Source organism: Sinohyriopsis cumingii, unplaced genomic scaffold, assembly GCF_028554795.1.
Source record: "Sinohyriopsis cumingii isolate HCF-2022 unplaced genomic scaffold, ASM2855479v2 utg000622l, whole genome shotgun sequence".
In the NCBI taxonomy this organism is placed as follows: domain Eukaryota; kingdom Metazoa; phylum Mollusca; class Bivalvia; order Unionida; family Unionidae; genus Sinohyriopsis; species Sinohyriopsis cumingii.
Genome location: NW_028315918.1, coordinates 4796694 through 4815109, shown reverse-complemented (window position 1 = coordinate 4815109; position 18416 = coordinate 4796694). Strand labels below are relative to the sequence as shown.

At 35.3% G+C, this 18416-nt stretch overlaps 1 protein-coding gene across 3 annotated transcripts in view; it reads right to left on the bottom strand.

Moving 5' to 3' along the window:
• Positions 1 to 10125: 10125 nt before the first annotated feature.
• LOC149773706 (baculoviral IAP repeat-containing protein 7-like) overlaps positions 10126 to 18416 on the bottom strand; it is a 112181-nt gene continuing 103890 nt past the window's right edge. For all 3 annotated transcript variants that reach the window (XM_089946071.1, XM_089946070.1, XM_089946069.1), the window contains exon 10: positions 10126 to 17205. In XM_089946071.1, coding sequence (XP_089802197.1) covers positions 17009 to 17205 — 197 coding nt within the window. In that variant the 3' untranslated portion in view covers positions 10126 to 17008. The remainder of the gene's footprint in view (positions 17206 to 18416) is intronic.

Here is an 18416-nt window from a genome sequence, read left to right as displayed (position 1 = left end):
CATTAATGACAGAACAGTTAATATAAACTGGTTAGAAATAGTGCTGCAATTATTTTGTATTAAACTGATGTTTAAATTAATAACAAAGAAAATTTATTCCAGGTAAAAGTGGAAAATAAGAAATATATTTATTATGTAGAAATTGAATAATTGACAGCAATATACTTGAAAGGTTCCTTTATATTTAAACAATTAACAAAGAATTTTGAGCAGACGCAAGAGTGGATTTTCCGGATATAAAGTGAATTGTTTGTTATGTGGAGATGGAGCAATTTGCAGTAATTCAATCATAATGAGCTCCCTCATATAAGTGTTCAGACCCCCTCCCCCATCCCGACCTTTTTATTCTAGAAAGTGTTCAAATTTGATTAATGAGGACTAGTCCCCCAACCCCCAACTCTCCCAAAAAACATTCCAATAAAACAAGAACGGTCACTATTGCATTAAATCTACTTAAATTTTCGAAGACGCTTGGGCAATATGCACGCACACACACATATATTTATTATTTACATCACACAACATTTTAATATAAATATTATCACAGACTTGTTTCATTATTAACAGAGAAATCGTGTAAGAATGCAGCTAATCAAGTGATGTAACTACAGGAGATGCAATCCAAACTTGCGATCTTCTGATAGCTTCTTGTGTTGAAATTTAAATTATGGTTTATGCTTTTTACAGGCAAATTTCTGGTTGTTTGTCACCTTTGTAAGTATAAGGTAAATTGTTTAATCAATCAGAATATTTAATCAGAGTCGATCGATTCTTAACATACACTTCATTTTGAAGATTTTACCTTTTCTACCTTTGATGTTTATTGTATACGCCTTTCCAATATTGTCAGATGGTTGTTGTAGTCTGGTGTGGGATTGTAATGTATTAGTGCTATAAGCTGTCGCTCTTACTTTCAGCCCCCACTGCTGACTATCAGCAATTCAAAAAATAGAACCGAGAGCGTAAGACTTTCCTGCCAGTATATAGCTTCGCAGGTGCTCGTGAACCAGATCTCCGACTATGGTCATGGTCAAATAGCCCCACTCTATTATGGGTGCCTCGAGAGAGTAGTGGCTAAAGGAGTAAACCTAGAATAAAAACTCAAGAGTGGAGCTTCTAAGGCGGTCATATGCCAGCACCTTGCAACTTCCGACAGCTCCTTCAGCTGAACTGGTACCACATGTATTACGGTTTCCTTTAACTTGGATTCTTCTAGAAAGGCCGAGAGGGGGACCTTGACGCACGGGGATCCCATCGTCTCCCAAAAACCTGCCCAGGTCTGTGCCCTGTAGAAGACACTGCAGCTTCTCCATTCGGCATAGGTACATCATGGGAAACAAAAGATCCCTGTAATAAGTCTCACTGCTTGATTGGCGTATGGAACTGCTTCCGATGCTGGAAGAGAGATGCTGTATTATCAGTGGACATATACCATCTGCAACAAACTATGCAGCCGCCAGCCAAAAACAAAGTCCTTTCCCGCCACGGGTTGTCTGCCTCACTTGCTGCGTGGGGAGTAGAGTGTATACTGAACAAGTGGATAGAAAACATTGCACCAGGAAAAACAAGACCGAAAGTAAAAGACCAGCATTTTGGCTGGGCACATGGAAGGTGAGGACCACGACACCTAGACTCTATGAAAACCTGCATTGACGCTAGCAAGACAGCCGTGAGACGGCTGCGATCAACAATGAACTGTGCAGGCTTCAGATGGACATTGTCACTCTCCAAGAGACAATACTCTCAGCATCTGGCACAATCATGAGAAAGACTAGTCATTCTTCTTGCAGGGAAAGCCTCAAGATAATTCAAAAGAGCATGGCGTTGTCTTCACTATCAAGAACAGTCTGCTTGTCTCCATCATACTTCTCTCAGGGGGGAACTGAGGGGATACTGAAACTTCAGCTTCAGACATTAGATGGATTGGTCAGCCCAATCAGCGCATACACACGAACATTAACATCCTTTCTGGAAGTTAAAGACCGGTTTTTCGATGATATTGGAGAAATGCCAGAACCGGTACTGACCATAGCTACTGGTCAACTTACTTGGGACTATCGGGGGGGGGGGGGGTAGAGATGAATGAGAACGGCCAGCGCCTCCTTGAACTTTGTTGCCATCACCATCATACTATTGCCAACATCTTCTTTAGAACCAAGCCTCTACACAGTGTGTCCTGGAGACACCACAGGTCCAAGCGCTGGCGTCAGCTTTATCTCACCATCACAAGATGCTCGAACCTTAGCTATGTACATATAAAACGCAGTTACCATAGCGCAGACTGTGCTATCTCGTATGTGAATCAAGGTGAAGCTCCAGCCAAGGAAGCTGCGTTGCTTTAAGAGAACGGGAAGTCCTTGAACTGACACATGCAAGATCCACCTGCGAGAAAAGATGTTTGATTTTGTTAGTGCTCTGGAGGAAGCCCTTCCCAGCGTAGCTAAAACAAATAACACTAAAACATGGGAACAACGCAAGGACACTACCCACACCACTACAGTATCCGTCTTGGGAATAAAGCGTGGCAAGTCAGATGATTGGTTTGAGGCTCAATCAGAAGACATGCTTGCTGCTATCGAGGTGAAATGACCGAGTTTTGCAGCCTCCAAAACCTCACCAACCGAGAGGATCACGCGCACCCTCAGGACAGACAAAGTCATATTGGTGACATAAAGGGCGTGTATGATGGTATCAAAGTGGATATTCGATCTTCACAAAAAAGACTGCCCCCTCCAGGAGGAATGCTACTAGCGAGTTTATAACAAATAGGCTGAAGCAGATGTAACGATGGGTGGGGCAATATTCAGAGTATTAGTTAAGAAAAAACAAGGTCTGTCAGGATGCTATAAATACTGTGCAGGTCTTGATAGTGATCCAACACTCAAAGAATTCAGTCCAACGCTGGATGCACTGGCCCCTGTGAAGGCACATGGAAGGGATGGATTGCCTGATGAACTCATAAAATGCGCCAAAGAAACCTCCTCATATAACTGCACGAAGTCCTCTGAGAATGCTGGAAACAAGACTCAGTACCACAATACATTTAGAATGCCCGTATTGTGTCACCCTCTACAAGAATAAAGGTGGACTTATCGACTGCAACAACTACTGTGGAATTTCCCTTCTGAGCATAGCGTGGTAGCTCTTTACTAGGTTGTATTAAAAATGCTCCAAGTGGTTGCTTAATTATGCGGGTTGAGAGCCTAAAGATCTACCACCGATTTAATATTTGCACTCATGTAGCTGCAAGAAAAGTGTAAAGAGCAAGGAAAATCACTCAATGTTGCTTTTATTGACCTCACCCAGGCCTTCGACCTTATTAGCAAGTAGGCACTCTTCAAGACCCTAGTCAAACTGGTTACCCACCAAGTTTACTCAGTATTGTGAAATTCTTTCATGAAGACATGAAGGGGACCATTATGTACTGTCAGAAATGACATGAATCAGGGCTGTGTCCTTGCCCGCACTCTGTTTAGTATCTTCTTTTCCATCCTGTTCAAGTTCGTTTGGCATCAGAACAGACACTTGGAAACAGGTTGCCTCAGATAGGTGTGCATGGCAATGTGAGGTACAGGAAGGACTCATAAAGTCCGAGAGAGATCTTAAGCGGAAAGCAGAAGGACAAAATGACCCACACAAAGACCCATGGTTTCGTGTGACTCAAGGATGTCTAATAGTATACCTTGTAAAGAATATTTACCTTTACTATAAATTTAATAGGAATACATTTTGTATTTATTATTCTAATGGTTTTATAGTCCTCGAAGTTGTAGTATTTTTGTACCTTGCCATTTGTATTACCCACCATATACTTGGCACACTATGGCGCCAGGATTGTGCCGATGTGCCATTTAAATTCCCTCCCTACATCCATCCATCCATCTATCAATTCATTCACACATACATACATACATACACACACACACACACACACACACACACACACACACACACACATACATGCATACATAAATACATACATACTCTAGGCTCTATCCTGTATGACATTTTATGTGCAGCAGTTTTAAAAAGTCCATACATTGTAGGTGCTTGAATCACGGAAGGTATTATTGATATTTCACTTGCAAAACGAATACTATACTTATATAGGACTAACAATTAAATTGATTATTTTGAAAGTGACATCATATATCAATTTAGAGTCTTTATTATGAAGAAATAAGCCTGTAGAAGAAACCTACGTGTATAAATTAGAAAAGACAGTTTTTGTAGCATTATCCTTTTCATAAATAATTACTACAAGTAAAAGGGTAAATCAGATGTGTGAAAACATCACAGCTGACAGATGTGTGAAAACATCACAGTTGACAGATGTGTGAAAACATCACAGATGATAGATGTGTGAAAACATCACAGTTGACATGTTTATTGCAGTTACAGAGGAAGGAAGCTCGTTTAGTTTGCCTCACTTGGGAAGAGATGAGGTATTATGTATTGAGGTTTATAAAACAACCACTTCGCAACCTCCAGATATCCAAAGTTAATTTTATATCTAATAATTTCACTTTTTCACGCTCTATATAACTAGGATAATCATCCTTGTACCATGCTGTCAAGTATAATAATAACCAAGTCATATGCAAGTGTCAAAACATCTTGTTACGGCCATTTTACTAGACTTAGATACAAAGACAATGACATCCCATTCGATGCAGACTATATTTTCCCTGGAGATAATACTGATGATACCTTTGGGAGCCCACTGACAAAGAACATTTTGATTAGACATGCATTCGAAATATTTTGTCTAGGAATGCAAGGTGGGGATGGGAGAAAACTGCATGCTGATTGAGGTGTTGCTATCAAAATACTGATTTTCAATAGATTTTTGTTCTTTCATGCAAGGGGAGAAATATTATTTACTCAAACATAAAAAGTTTTGTACGTGATTCCAAAACTTATCAAGGCATTTTCTGCTAACCAATATTTTCATCAAAAAGCATGCATTACAACATCATAGATGTTCTCTCCCATAGTTGATATGTTTATTCTGCACATGATGTTGATACATGATTTTGATGACATATATTAAATGCTTAGTGTAGAACAGAGGTGCGCGTTATTACCAGAATACAGGCTTACCGCAGTCTTGTTCCCAGTATTACGTATCATGGTTATTGTTCACTGTAATGGTACTTAGGAAGTTTCCGTAAGCAAGTAGGCTGTTTGGTTGAGGATTTTACGGCACAAAAGCACTGCAAGGCTATAATTGAGCGATGAAAGTACAAACACACAACAAACAATGACATGCTGAAAATATATGAAGTTTCTCGATCAATGGGGATGTAAATGGTATGTATAAATGGTGATTAGATAATTAAAGGTAAATTAGGGTGATTAACCATAAAATGCTGGTTAAAAATAATCAACGAAAAAAGGTCACACATAGGCTATATTTTAGAATATCATGTTAACTTTCTATAAAAAAAGCAAAATACATGTCACATTTACTGTCTCAAGTCTGTCAGCAAAGACTGTAAGTAAATTCCCAAAAATCTTGTTACGAAATAAATGAAATTAACATCACGTTTTTACTTTTTATGATAAAATACATAAATAAATTAGCTTTGCAAAACAATTGTATTTGTCTTAGAGTGTATAAATATTTAAAAAAATCCTTTATCACATTTTCGACACATGTTGCGTATGAAAGCATGATAACAAAATTAATAATAATGAGGACTTTGTATAGCGCCTAATCCTTAGAAGCTCTAAGCGCTTTACAACATTAGACAACACCTATAAGATAAAAAACATATAATGATATGATTACAAAAACAAACACCATGAAATCAGAAAACATTAAAACTCATGCTGAGAATATTTTAGGTAGGAAATATTATTAGGTCTTTATGTTTGTTCTTGCAGTCGAAATAAGTGAGTTTTGAGAGCCCTCTTGAATGTGATCACTGTGCCTTTGTGTCTAAGTTCAGTGGGCAATTCATTCCACGTTGCTGGGCCTTGGTATGCAAATGAACGCTATCCAGATGACTTTGTTTTCATAGTGGGAATAATGAGTATACGATTGTCAGAAGAGGAGCGTAAGTATCTTGCTGGTGTATACACATGGGTGAGGTCGGATAGGCATGTTGGACTAGAGTCCGACAGTGAAACGTAGCACAGAGAACAAATTTTGTGTTTGATTCTGGATCGAATGGATAGCCAGTGTAGGGTACAGAGCAGCGGGGAGGTGTGCTTTGATCGTGGCACTCTAAGTATGATCCGAGCAGCTGTGTTTTGAAGTTTTTGGAGCAGATATTGAGATGAACTAGACAGAATTGGGTTACAATAGTCCAGTCTTGAAAGTACTAATGAACACACAAGTGTTTTAGTGGCATCAACTGAAAGATATTTGCGAACTGAGCTGATGCGTCTCAGCTCAAGATATACAGCCTTGCATATATTTATGACATGTTGGTGCAATGTGAGAGTACTGTCCAGAGTAACACCTAGGTTTCGTACTGTTTGTGTGAATTTAATGTTGGTGTTGCTGATATTTATTGTTGGATGGTAGCATCAACTTCACTTGGGTAGCTTGATTTGTATAGTTGGGTGTCATCAGCGTACAATTGGTGAGACACTGGATGATGATCTATGACACTTGAGAGCGACTGAGCGTACAGAATGAAGAGAACAGCCCAAGAACAGACCCCTGTGGAACACCACAACATAGATCAACTGGGCTGGAGTGTATTCCATTTTCAGATACAATTTGTGTCCTGTTGACCAAGTAGGACGTTAACCACAGTAAGGCTGTATCATGAATGCCAAATACATGCTGGAGACTGTGAAGTAATATATCATGGTCTATTGTGTCAAATGCTGCAGACAAATTAAGGAGGGTGAGGACTGTAATCTTTCCGCTATCCAACGCAGAGAGAATGTCATTAACTACTTTTAGAAGAGTAGTTTCAGTACCGTGGCAAGAGTGATATGCAAATTGTACATTGCTAAATTTAGATGAGATACAAGCTGGGATAGAACAACCTTTTCTAAGATTTTTTATATGAATGGGAAATTAGAAACTGGGCAGTAGTTCTTCCAATCGTTATGGTCTAGTGTTGGTTTCTTCAGCAGAGTTTTTACAATGGCAGGTTTGAAACATGATGGGAATTCCCCGGATGAGAGAGGGGTATTACTAATATCAGTTATTGAAGGCAATACTGGATCGAAGCACTCAAGCAGCAGTGTTGTTGGAATTGGATCAAGTTCACATGACTTTGGTGCACTCTTCATCACAATTGTACGTACGAAATCCATAGAGGCAGGTTCAAATGCTGCTAATGGTTGCCGCTCAAATTATGTATCCCAACTGTATGGTGACGACGAGTCAATTGAAGATGTGGTGTCAAGCTTATCTCTAATGGTTTGTACTTTGTCGCGGAAGAAATTTGCAAACATGTCTGGAAGGTCGACTGGATAGAAGGTAGTTGAAAGTGGTGTAGATATGTTCCTTGACATTGGCTTGTTAGTAAACTCGAAGAGCTCTTTGCAGCTGGAATTTTCCATGATCTTAGTAGTGTAGTGGGCGTGATGGTTAAGTTGGATATGGTGAAAGATATTCGGGCCAGATCCCAATTTATGAATCAGTCTCGTATTTTAAAATAATGTCATTTGTTTTGGTTATTTACAAGCGTATGTTGATATGCTGATTACACGTGTCCCTTTGATTTTAGGGACAGAGATTGTTTTGTGTTTAAAATTTAAACAAGTTCTGAATTCCGCTGTATATTATTCAGTTTGTTGAGCGAATGTGCTGGTTGTATACTGGCATCATTTCCTGGTTGGTGTTGAAGAGAATGGGTGAGAAAGTCACCCTTAACTCCGACTGAGGTTTTCAACTAACTCCTACGTTGCGATTGATGAGAACTGTGCTAGTCTCTTTGTCAAACAGGTATTTTATTGTGCTGATTACTTTTGCGTTTATGTTGTTTATCTGCATGGATGCCCACAAGGCTACATGCTATACCTTTTCGAAAACCAATCTTTTTTGCATCTATCATGGATGTTTCTCCTGCCTGAACAAGTTCTGCTGGTATATGTTCTAGATCAGCTGATTTCCCTTTCTTTAGTGCCTCGACTACATCTTCTTCATTACACACATTTTCTTGTCCTTCCCTACCCTTTCACTGCACCAACTTCATATCAAGTTGACATTTCGATTGACAGAATCTGCCTTTCTGCAGCTTCAAAAGCTCTATTTCTAGTAATTGTTTTAGTGTCAATTTCATTCTTATCATTTGCATCTTAAATTGCGCCATTAGAGGTTATCGACGATTTGGTATATTATTTGTTCATCGTTTGTTTTGAATATAAAATCACAATTTCCTTCATGTGATTCAATTTCTGACTTTTAAATTTAGTGTTCGCAGGGTGGAGGCAGAGGAAATTATTCGTCCAGTTTCAGTTTTGCAGTTTTATACCTGTTGACTTCCTGTTTCGTCAAAATATTGAAGATTTCTTGTGCATCCACGTTTTCGCTCGTTATTGTAACTCCTTGACGAAGAAGAAATAGTTCGATAGCCTCTTTTAACGTTTTTATTTACTTGCATTCCATGTGGAATCTCCATTGCCACTGAATGCTGGAATGCACACAATTACAATATTTCGACGTTTTCTTTAGAGAAAACACATTCATGATTTTAAATGAATATCCTCGCCGCAAACTATTGTTTGTCTTGCCAATAACTAATTTCAAATAGGGAGATCAGTGGCGGTTTCAAAAATATTGCTTGTGGGTGAGAAGGGAAGAGAGTAAAGCTAAATAGGCGAGAGGGTGTTTTACAAACGCACCCTCTCCCTGTTAAGGGCCCAGGGGAACGATGTCCATGGAATCTATTGCATTAAACAAGTATCTAGGTCACAATTTGAACCATCTAACTGCAAAGGAAAGCGCACTCTAATAAACGTTCTGGTCCTTTCCTGCTCAATTTTAGGTGGGATGAGGTCGTGCGATTGCAGGTACTGCCGGCTACGCCCGCTCCACAGCCGCTGGATTCGTCCGTGGAATGATGGACGGCTTTAACCATCAAATTAAACGACGTGTTATCAGAATATGACCATTTTCATGGACCTCCAGAAGGAAGACTCTTTTATGGGACGAAATGTAAAGAAAATAATGACTAGTGCGATCTGAGATTTGCATTTCAAATATGTTTTAGGTGAATTTGTCACATGGTTTAACTTAGATTGACCTTCACAACTGAATAATCTTTCCTTTTGAAAGTATACATGTTATGATAAAAATATTCTTGTATGAGTGGGATTTAATTTCACACCCCATTCCATTAACCATATTTTAAGAAAGAAAGTTGATTTAAAACATAATATGTTGTTATCAGACAACAATATTTCCGCCAATCTGTAAAACGTTCGGAGAGTTTGACTTTGGTTGAATGTACATGTATACTAATTTGTCCAGTGTCGAAAAGACTCTCTTTCTCAAACCAATAACATTTATTCAGGACTATGAAGTACATCTGATACTAGTAGACTTTCGAAGTTTTGAAGAATAAGTTTGTGTCCATTTTTCTGTTTTATCATGAAAGTCTATGTGTTAAAGTCATTTTCCAATATATGTTCCTAGTTAATTGGAATACGCTGTAGCTGCAGAGAATGGTTGCATGTGGGCATTGAGCTCCCTTACATTTCCAGTTAAATCACGGTTACCTTGCCTCAGTATGATAGATACCATATGTGAGGTTAGATAAAATATACTTTTATATGCTGGAGAAACAGTTTCTTATATAAAATGGTCATATTTAATAATATATAATAGTTACCGACAAAGCTTTGTTCCGAAAGGATTATCAGTTGGATTTTAATTTAATGCAAAACTGTTTGAGATGAATTCAGACAGAATAGGATAGATTCTGACTAAACAAAATTCCATCTTTACTGGCGAAAGACCCTTATCAGTAGTCATTATTAAAATTGTATTGTAGGGATATTTCATTGTGCAGACATTTAGTAAAGATTAGAGCAATTTTATGATTTGCACGAATGATAAGGATAATGTGCGCTATCAAGCAAGATATAAAGAGAATTTTCATATATAAAGGAGAGATTCTTCACTTTTATCAGATGTGACAAAAAACGAGTGACTACATTCCAAAAAACAATATATTTCACGCAAGGCAAATTTGACCAATTTTCTACAAAATGGAGTAAGTACAGAAATGTCATGCATTCGGGGTGCTCTGGAAAGTAAGCTTAAATAAACTAACGAAAATAGATTGCAGACCATAAACACTGCAAGAAAATAAAATCGTAAACAATAATTAAAACGGAAATATTAACGCCATTAGAAGTATGCTATACATTTTCCCAAGCATCTCAGTTTCAATGTATTATTGCAGGTTAGATTAATACTTTTATTGGAAGGCATCTAGATTGTTTAAAAGTCTGTTATTGTGATGAAATTATTATTGAGTTTATGGCATCTTTCTTTTAATTATCTAATGGATATACTGTCATTTTTTGAAACTCATTTTAAATCAAGTGTTAACTGATCAGTTTTCTATTTATCATGTTCTCGGGATGGGTATACTGCGGAGAGAAAGATACCTGTGAAAAGACAGACAATCGAGTACCCGAATATTCTGAAAGTGTTTATCAAAGTGGTTACCATCAAGTGTACATTTATATAAATGAGATGTACTGTGATACCGACTCATCGTAACACTATAGATGAATCTCTCAGAACCATATGGCCATCCCTAGAACACGGGAAACAGAACTAATCATGTAACACTGGATGCTTGAAATTGAACTGCCCACAGATTTATACTCGTTCATTTATTTGGCAACATGAAATGCTGTTGTAAAGGCCAAATGTAAACTTAGCTAAACTTGTGCATTCGTTACATGCATGCCACTCTACCACTGAGGATCTGTAGTAGGAAAACAACTCATCAGCTACAAGCAGTTTGAGCCTGGGTGGAGGACATATATCATGACGTAGGAAACTCTAAATATCTGAATGAACAAAATCACTCCTCTAGAACGATATCATTTGTAATAATTAGTCTGTCTTCAATTGGCTTAGCATAAGTATACTCGTTTTATAAATTTATAATATAGAAAATAACATTGATTTCAGCATGCTGTACCAAATATGTCGTATTGGTTTACAAATAATACAAAATTAATAGAAAACATAAGCCCCAAAAACTGTAGTAGGAGAAAGATACGGATGAAATTTTAAATAAACATTGTGGCAATAACATCATTCGCTCTGATAGCATTAGTTGTTTGGTATATTATTTGAATCTTATGACTTTCACCACATACACATAATATTAATAAGAGAATATTCTAGCTATGATTCAAAAGCGTTTAAGCCAAACATTCCAATTCAAGACCTATAGTTTATTACAATATATGAAGTATATTCTCGAGACACTTACTATAAATTAAAACTCATGCAACGTGCTATTCACAATCATCATTTTGTTTTATGTTCTTTTTGGGCCTGCGGTCTTCCATTAATTTCATCCTGATTAAACATTCATGTGGAAAACACACAGGTTTTATCTTTGACGCACAATGATTAAAAAAGAGATTATTTCCTCACATTTGTACATTGGTATTACCTTATGTGGTCCCTTAAGTCCCAAATAAGTCCTGTATTATAAGCTGAACGTCTACATGTGAATTTTCTTCATTTATCCTTAATTAACACTAACTGGACTTAATCACATTTATGTTGCAGGTCAGGTAATGCCCAAGCACCACTTTTTATCAATGGATTATTTACGTAGTGTATATACGGCATCATTATCTTGTAGAGCGAATCGATTCATTAAATTAACAACTCTTTGCTTTGATTTTTCCCTAGTGTCAAAAGGTTTGATATTGCAGCTATGCTTAAACACAAATAATGGTTAATTCATTCTCTTTGCGCTTTTGTTTTCTCTTAAATTATGACAATGTCGGCACAGTATCTGCTATTTTCAAAGCCGTCAAAGTGTGTCTGCTAACATATCCAGTTAAGACCACAAATGTTTCGAGAGCATACAGTAACAGTTCATCCCGACATGCAGTTCTGGTCTTCACTATGACAAAACTATGTAATTGGAACATTACACAATGGAGGCCAATACAATTTGTGAATAAACAACATATAGTTGCTAACAGCTGAGACTGCAATACAATGTTAAGACAATGAAATCAATATTTTCATTATATTGTGTATATGTTCATCACAAAATAAACGTTAATAGCAAAATAAAGTTAAGAAAACAATATAAAGTAAGAGTTATTACATACATTGTACATGTATGTGTGTGCATAAACACGTCTCCTAATGTAACTTAAACAACTTCGAACATAAAAAAGTGTTAAATAAACATAGGGTTCCCTCTTAAGATTTCATGGACAATCACTATGATTTTGTTTCATTACAATTCCTCTATACAAATTTCTAAACATTTCATCATGAATGTGTTTACAATATATGCAATGTATACACCAGTAGAGACGTTCATCACTGTTGATCAATATTGCTTCGTTATGATAGGCACTCAATCTTACAGAGATGTTCATTTCCAAACAGAGCTTTGAAACCTACCTATGTAATTTGCACAAGGAAGTTAAATTATAACTGAGACAATCAAAGTTCTAACATTTGAAATTCTGACACAGGAGTAAAAGAATTATCATACAAATTATAACGTATTTTAATTAGATCCAGAGGATTCCTCTGCAGAAGAATCAAATACAAGTAGCACAGATGTATAGCGTCAAAGATTGACAATTAATCATAACTTCATTTTATCTTTCTAAACAAATCATTATATAAAACCTTTAATAAGTTTAAATGACATAAACTTGAGCATTATAAGTTTCCAAATATTTCTAAATAAGATTGCAAAGATGCTCACAAGTGTGTTTGTACAAAATGTATATATAAATATATTATTATCGGTATAACATTGCTAGGACCAATTGCAAAGCTTCGTGACTATAAATAATTTTCGTCTGATCTGGTTTGCACAACGAGAAAGCAAAAACTATTACATTTATATTTTATATTAAAAGAATTACGAAACATTTAATGTCAGGATATAGACCATGTTAGATGCCAGCAATGATGAATATCATTTGAAGTCGAGCAGATTGTCGTCAAAATATATTGACTGTAAAGCTTCAGGTACAAAATATCATACTAAAATATGAAACGTAGGCCAATGAATGAAATATATGGAATTAAAGTTTGACAACATATATTTCGGATAGCACACATCTCTAAAAATTTAACTTAAGGAGTATAAGGTAAAAACAAATAAAAACAATATAATATTAAATTTTAACATTTAGAACCATATACGACGAAACATTATGCTCAGAAATAAAAATAAATCCATTCATGAAAAGCACAGCAAAATATAATAGACAATCTTTTATATATCCATCAAATACGGGTTTCTTGGTAGTGTTTTGGTTACTATCACATCTAATGTGTATAGATTTTACTTCGGTAAAATTATGAAGAACAACACAGTTAACATTTTGTGACTTAAGCTGATATAGAAAAAGCAAAGGATCGACTTTGTGACTTATGATAACTAAGTCAAGATTTCAATTTTATTAATTGTGCAATGCTATGGGCTATATACTACTGTGCATTAACTGAACAACCCAATATGACACAAAATTGAAGAGGAAACTGGATGCTTAATGCTGGCATATTTATGACCAAGTAATTGTAACTCAGATATCATATTCTGTGCACAGGTGTATTGTGTTTCAAACCTCTCTAATATACACTCTGTATTTGCGATCATCTATATCCACAACAAATATTTAGCGCAAGGAGGAAAAGTGGTTTTCATCCAAATGAACAATATGAGACTTTATTTGTAAAATATTCTTTTTCAAGACATTAATATCAGCAGTTTTTAAAATGAAGTATAAGATAAATCGAAAACAAATGATTGAACATTTAAAAAAGAACATCATTTTCAGTTTATCTCTTTTGTCACAAAATGTGTATTGGTCTTTCTTTCCTTGGTGTATTTGAGATGTATGAAAGTTACAAGGTAAACAGTCACTCAAAATCGTTCTCATCAATAAACACCAAACTTTAAAATTACTACAAATCAAAACAATCAAAATATAAAGTTCTCCATTTAATCCATGGAACGTCAAGTTTGACATCCAAACCTATGTTGTTGTTTGTGTCCAAGTTTATATGACAGGATTTTGGCCAACCTTGTTGTAATGTTGTTCATCTGAGATATTTCTTCATTTCTTCTCAGTATCATTATTGTTCTTATTACCGTTTGGAATAAACTTACATAATGAATGCAAACTAAATCGTTTAAAAATGTATTTTTTTTACAACGGTTACCTACAACAAACGAATGGTCAAAGTCTTAGTTTAGCTGATTTTTTTTGTGCAATTTATGACCACCGATTGTTTTTAAGAAAATATCTTTTGATATGTCATCTTTTGCCTGTGCAGTAATCTTAAGTGTTTTTTCTTGTCAGCAGTTAAATCAGGATTTCGAGCAGTTATTACTTTTGATGCTTCGTTTGCGACTGACTTTATCACGATAGTTAAATTTGTAACGTATTAATATCCGGTTGTGATTATTCCGAAGTCAAAATCTTTCATCGCAAAAGTTTATATAAAGAACATGATTCTCAAAGGAAACTCGGGTAAATTCCAAATTTACAATAACACATATTTATTCCAATAACTGAAATCCACGATTCCACCTCCATGAAACGTTAGTAAAATCTTGGTGTTATATATCAGTTTTTAATTTGTAAATGTATAATTTTATCATTATGAAACTGTAGCCTGGTTATATCATAGGATCAGGATAATAGTATGTTGGATAAAGAAACAATACATGATAAAAGCTCTTGTTTACAAAAATATGATGCTAATAGCAAAATTATACTGAGTTTTTTCCACGACTTATTCGGTACATTTAAATGTGACAATACATTTGATTGAATCGTTACTTGGTATCTTCGTTCTCCAAATCTTTCCCTAACAAAAACACGATTTTATATATATATATATATATATATATATATATATATATATATATATATATATATATATATATATATATATATATATATATATATAACTTAATCGTGAATATATTTTGCCCTAATATTTCCTTTGATCATGACGAATCAGAGGTTTCGCTTTACTCTTAAGACCAGTATGATCTCGTGTACTCAAGCTTGTTTGCTACAATTATATTTATTTCATTCAAATCATGACAATTAAATGTTATGCCCTGGGAATATTAACATAGTACTTAATTAGGAGTGCAATGGCTATGGTGGTTTGTTTTGTTTACTAATATATTGTTTTACAATGTTCAGGATTATTTCTTCTGCTGAATCCTGCTTTCCCATCGTAAAGTGTTTTGTTTCTTCATGTTTTCGTTTAACTTGACCATACGTTGTGTTTTACATTTTAAGCGGATGCAAATACTTTCGTTTTGGAAAAACTATTTATTCTCTTTATTTTTCTAAATGGACTATAAGAACGCTATATTTCTTGTTTCATATATATTTTATTTTTCCACATCAATCAAGCATCCACAGCTTGGTCATAGAGATGCGATTAATGTTTTCAACAAAGTTCTAAGGGCCCAAAATCCAGCTCCTTATTACCGTAACATATAATTGTTACCATATATTTGTATGCGTTAAAAGAATGGTAAGATTATTTCTTACCATTTTTGATAGTTCAACACTGGTTCCATGTCTCAATAGCCCTTAATATCATATCGTGCTAAAGATGGCTAGCGGCATTTTACAAGACTTTGAAATGATGACACGTCGTTTGTTTGCATTGATATATAAAAATATGAGAAAATAATTATTTTAGCATTTGAACGTTTTCTTTTTATCATCACTCCTGATATAGTAATTAGATACAGTTTCGAATATCAGGAAAATACTCTAGATGCCATGGCATAGGCAAACCAACAAATTGCTATGGTGACTATATAGAACGACTCACTTTCCCAAAGGCTAAAAGACTATCTTCAAATAGTAATTTTTTTTTATTTCTTCAACGTGGGAAAAACACATTTCAGTGACCATGTTTTTTTTCTCCAGGTTGGCATGAAATTTACGTACTACTGTGACACAAAAAGGAAAGAACGTATGCATTTATCACCAATGTTCCTTTTCACATAGTGCAGTACAATGGTCACAGTTATATTAAATTAAACAAATAGTGTAGGACTTTACATGACCATCCAGAACATGCTGTATACACTAGCTTGTCGAAGTAACCGATGTATAATATAATTCATTTCAGGTGATTTAAAAAAAATGTATTTACCTCCTAACATCTAGGATATATACAGACGAACTACATGTTATAGCCACCATTCATTGAACGATAACGTCTTTGATGCTTGAAATGTATATCATGCCAGCATACTTTGATAGTGTGGTAAAATAACTGAACCATATATTATCATATTGTATTTCAATATGATAAAGGCAAGAGTGAGATGCGGAACTTGATGTATATGAAAAAGTAACTTTAAAAAACACACAGCATTTTCTTAATAAGTTGTTTGTGTGTCAGTGTTCCGATTATGTGCACATATGAGAATATAGAAGTGAGATAGTAGTGATTGCTAAAGGCGAGTGCTTTGGACCATTCGGAAAACCTAGGCCCCCAGTGGAACGTTAGAGATAAAAAGGAAACATTTTGAACTCAACGGCAAGTAAGTCATTTGCTCAAATGTTGATAGTGACCTCAATGCCAAAGGCTTAGTTTTCGATATTCTCTCTTATATAAAAGGTACAAATTAGCCACAAACATTTTATATACTTTCAAAATCAGCTGATACCGCATATTTTATGAAATTTAGTGTCGAACACGAATTGATGAAAGAAGAAAAAAAAGCAAATTTATATCTTTGACTGCCGCTAACCTGTTTCGCTATACAGATAAATATCTAAATGGGATATTCAGACATGGAACCAATTAACGTTATGCCATGTACGTTCTTACTCTTTCTTTTATTGGCTTCCAGCATTCTGGACACAAGTTGCTCTTGTTTGCGCACTCATGACAAAGACTTCGATGAGCACAAGGTAACAAAAGTATGTTTTTCTCCCTTACTTGACAATATTTGCACAACATCATGTTCTTCAGTTTATGGTTGTCTGCGAGTAGTTGTTGGCATTCTGAAAAGATCAGATACATATCGAGTCTCCTGTCATATCCTAATTATGGTGGCGGGTTTCCAGTATGTTAACATTTGCAAAAGATTCGAGTTCACATTTTTTTAATTCATTTAAGCAACAGTGCATTTTTTTATATTAATTTCGTACTATATTCACTACGTGCTCTTCTGCATACGTTAAAAATCATTAAATTTAAGTTCTGTTATAATTCTTACGTGCACACGAAAATACTTTACTTTTTAAAAACTTGTCAGAAGAAAAAATTAAAAAAGAAATAACTTGACTATATAAAATAGAAGTATGCACTATTTCGTGAACATAAACTGTATGGAACACAAAACCAAACGACATTGCGTTGCTACGTTTCACAAGCTGCATTCCTCATTGATCATAGTTGTTAATTGCGTCATGAATTAGAAGGTATCGGTACTGTTTTACGAAAATATAATCGAATTGAAAAATTTAATAGAGTTTATTGTTACCATTCCAGTTGAATTGAGGAGTTAACAGTTGCAATGCGATTTACGTATATGAGTCTTCCAATTTAGAATTTTATACGCAACGTTTCATCGGATTCTTTTTAAACATAGCCTTGCCATTAAACGGAGAGTGTCTCGTGTAATAAACTTAATTCAATACTTTCATTTAACTGTACATTCGTAAATTATGACGTTAGACCGATTATCGAACATGATACAGTTAGATAAACCTCCACAGCAGCATAGTGAGTTTGGTATGGAGTGCGCATTCATAACTTTTTCAAGGTTTGAATGTTTGCCAAAATAAATTTCATATTTGCATAATTACATTTCATTTCATCTTGTCACTGAACATCGAGTAGCAAATGAAAAACAAATCTTATAATGTATGAGATTTTTTATGTTTTGTTTGATATGTGAAAGGAATATACGAAAACGTTTAATAATAAAAACCTGATGCAATCTTTGAAGACTTTCCAGTACATTATTCAAAAACCTAATTTATCCTATCAATAACACCGATCGGAATGCGAACGTGGTTTACTAAAGACTGAAGACTGCTTTGATTTTTACATCTAAATAGGTGATAATTTGATATGTCATCGTCCTGAGATTACCATATCCGAGCCTAGTAATACGAGAATATGAAAGCGGCACTGTCTTTATGAGATGAACTATTTTGACAACATATGACGTGGTTTCGAGGATCCAACAATTTATAGACATAAATGA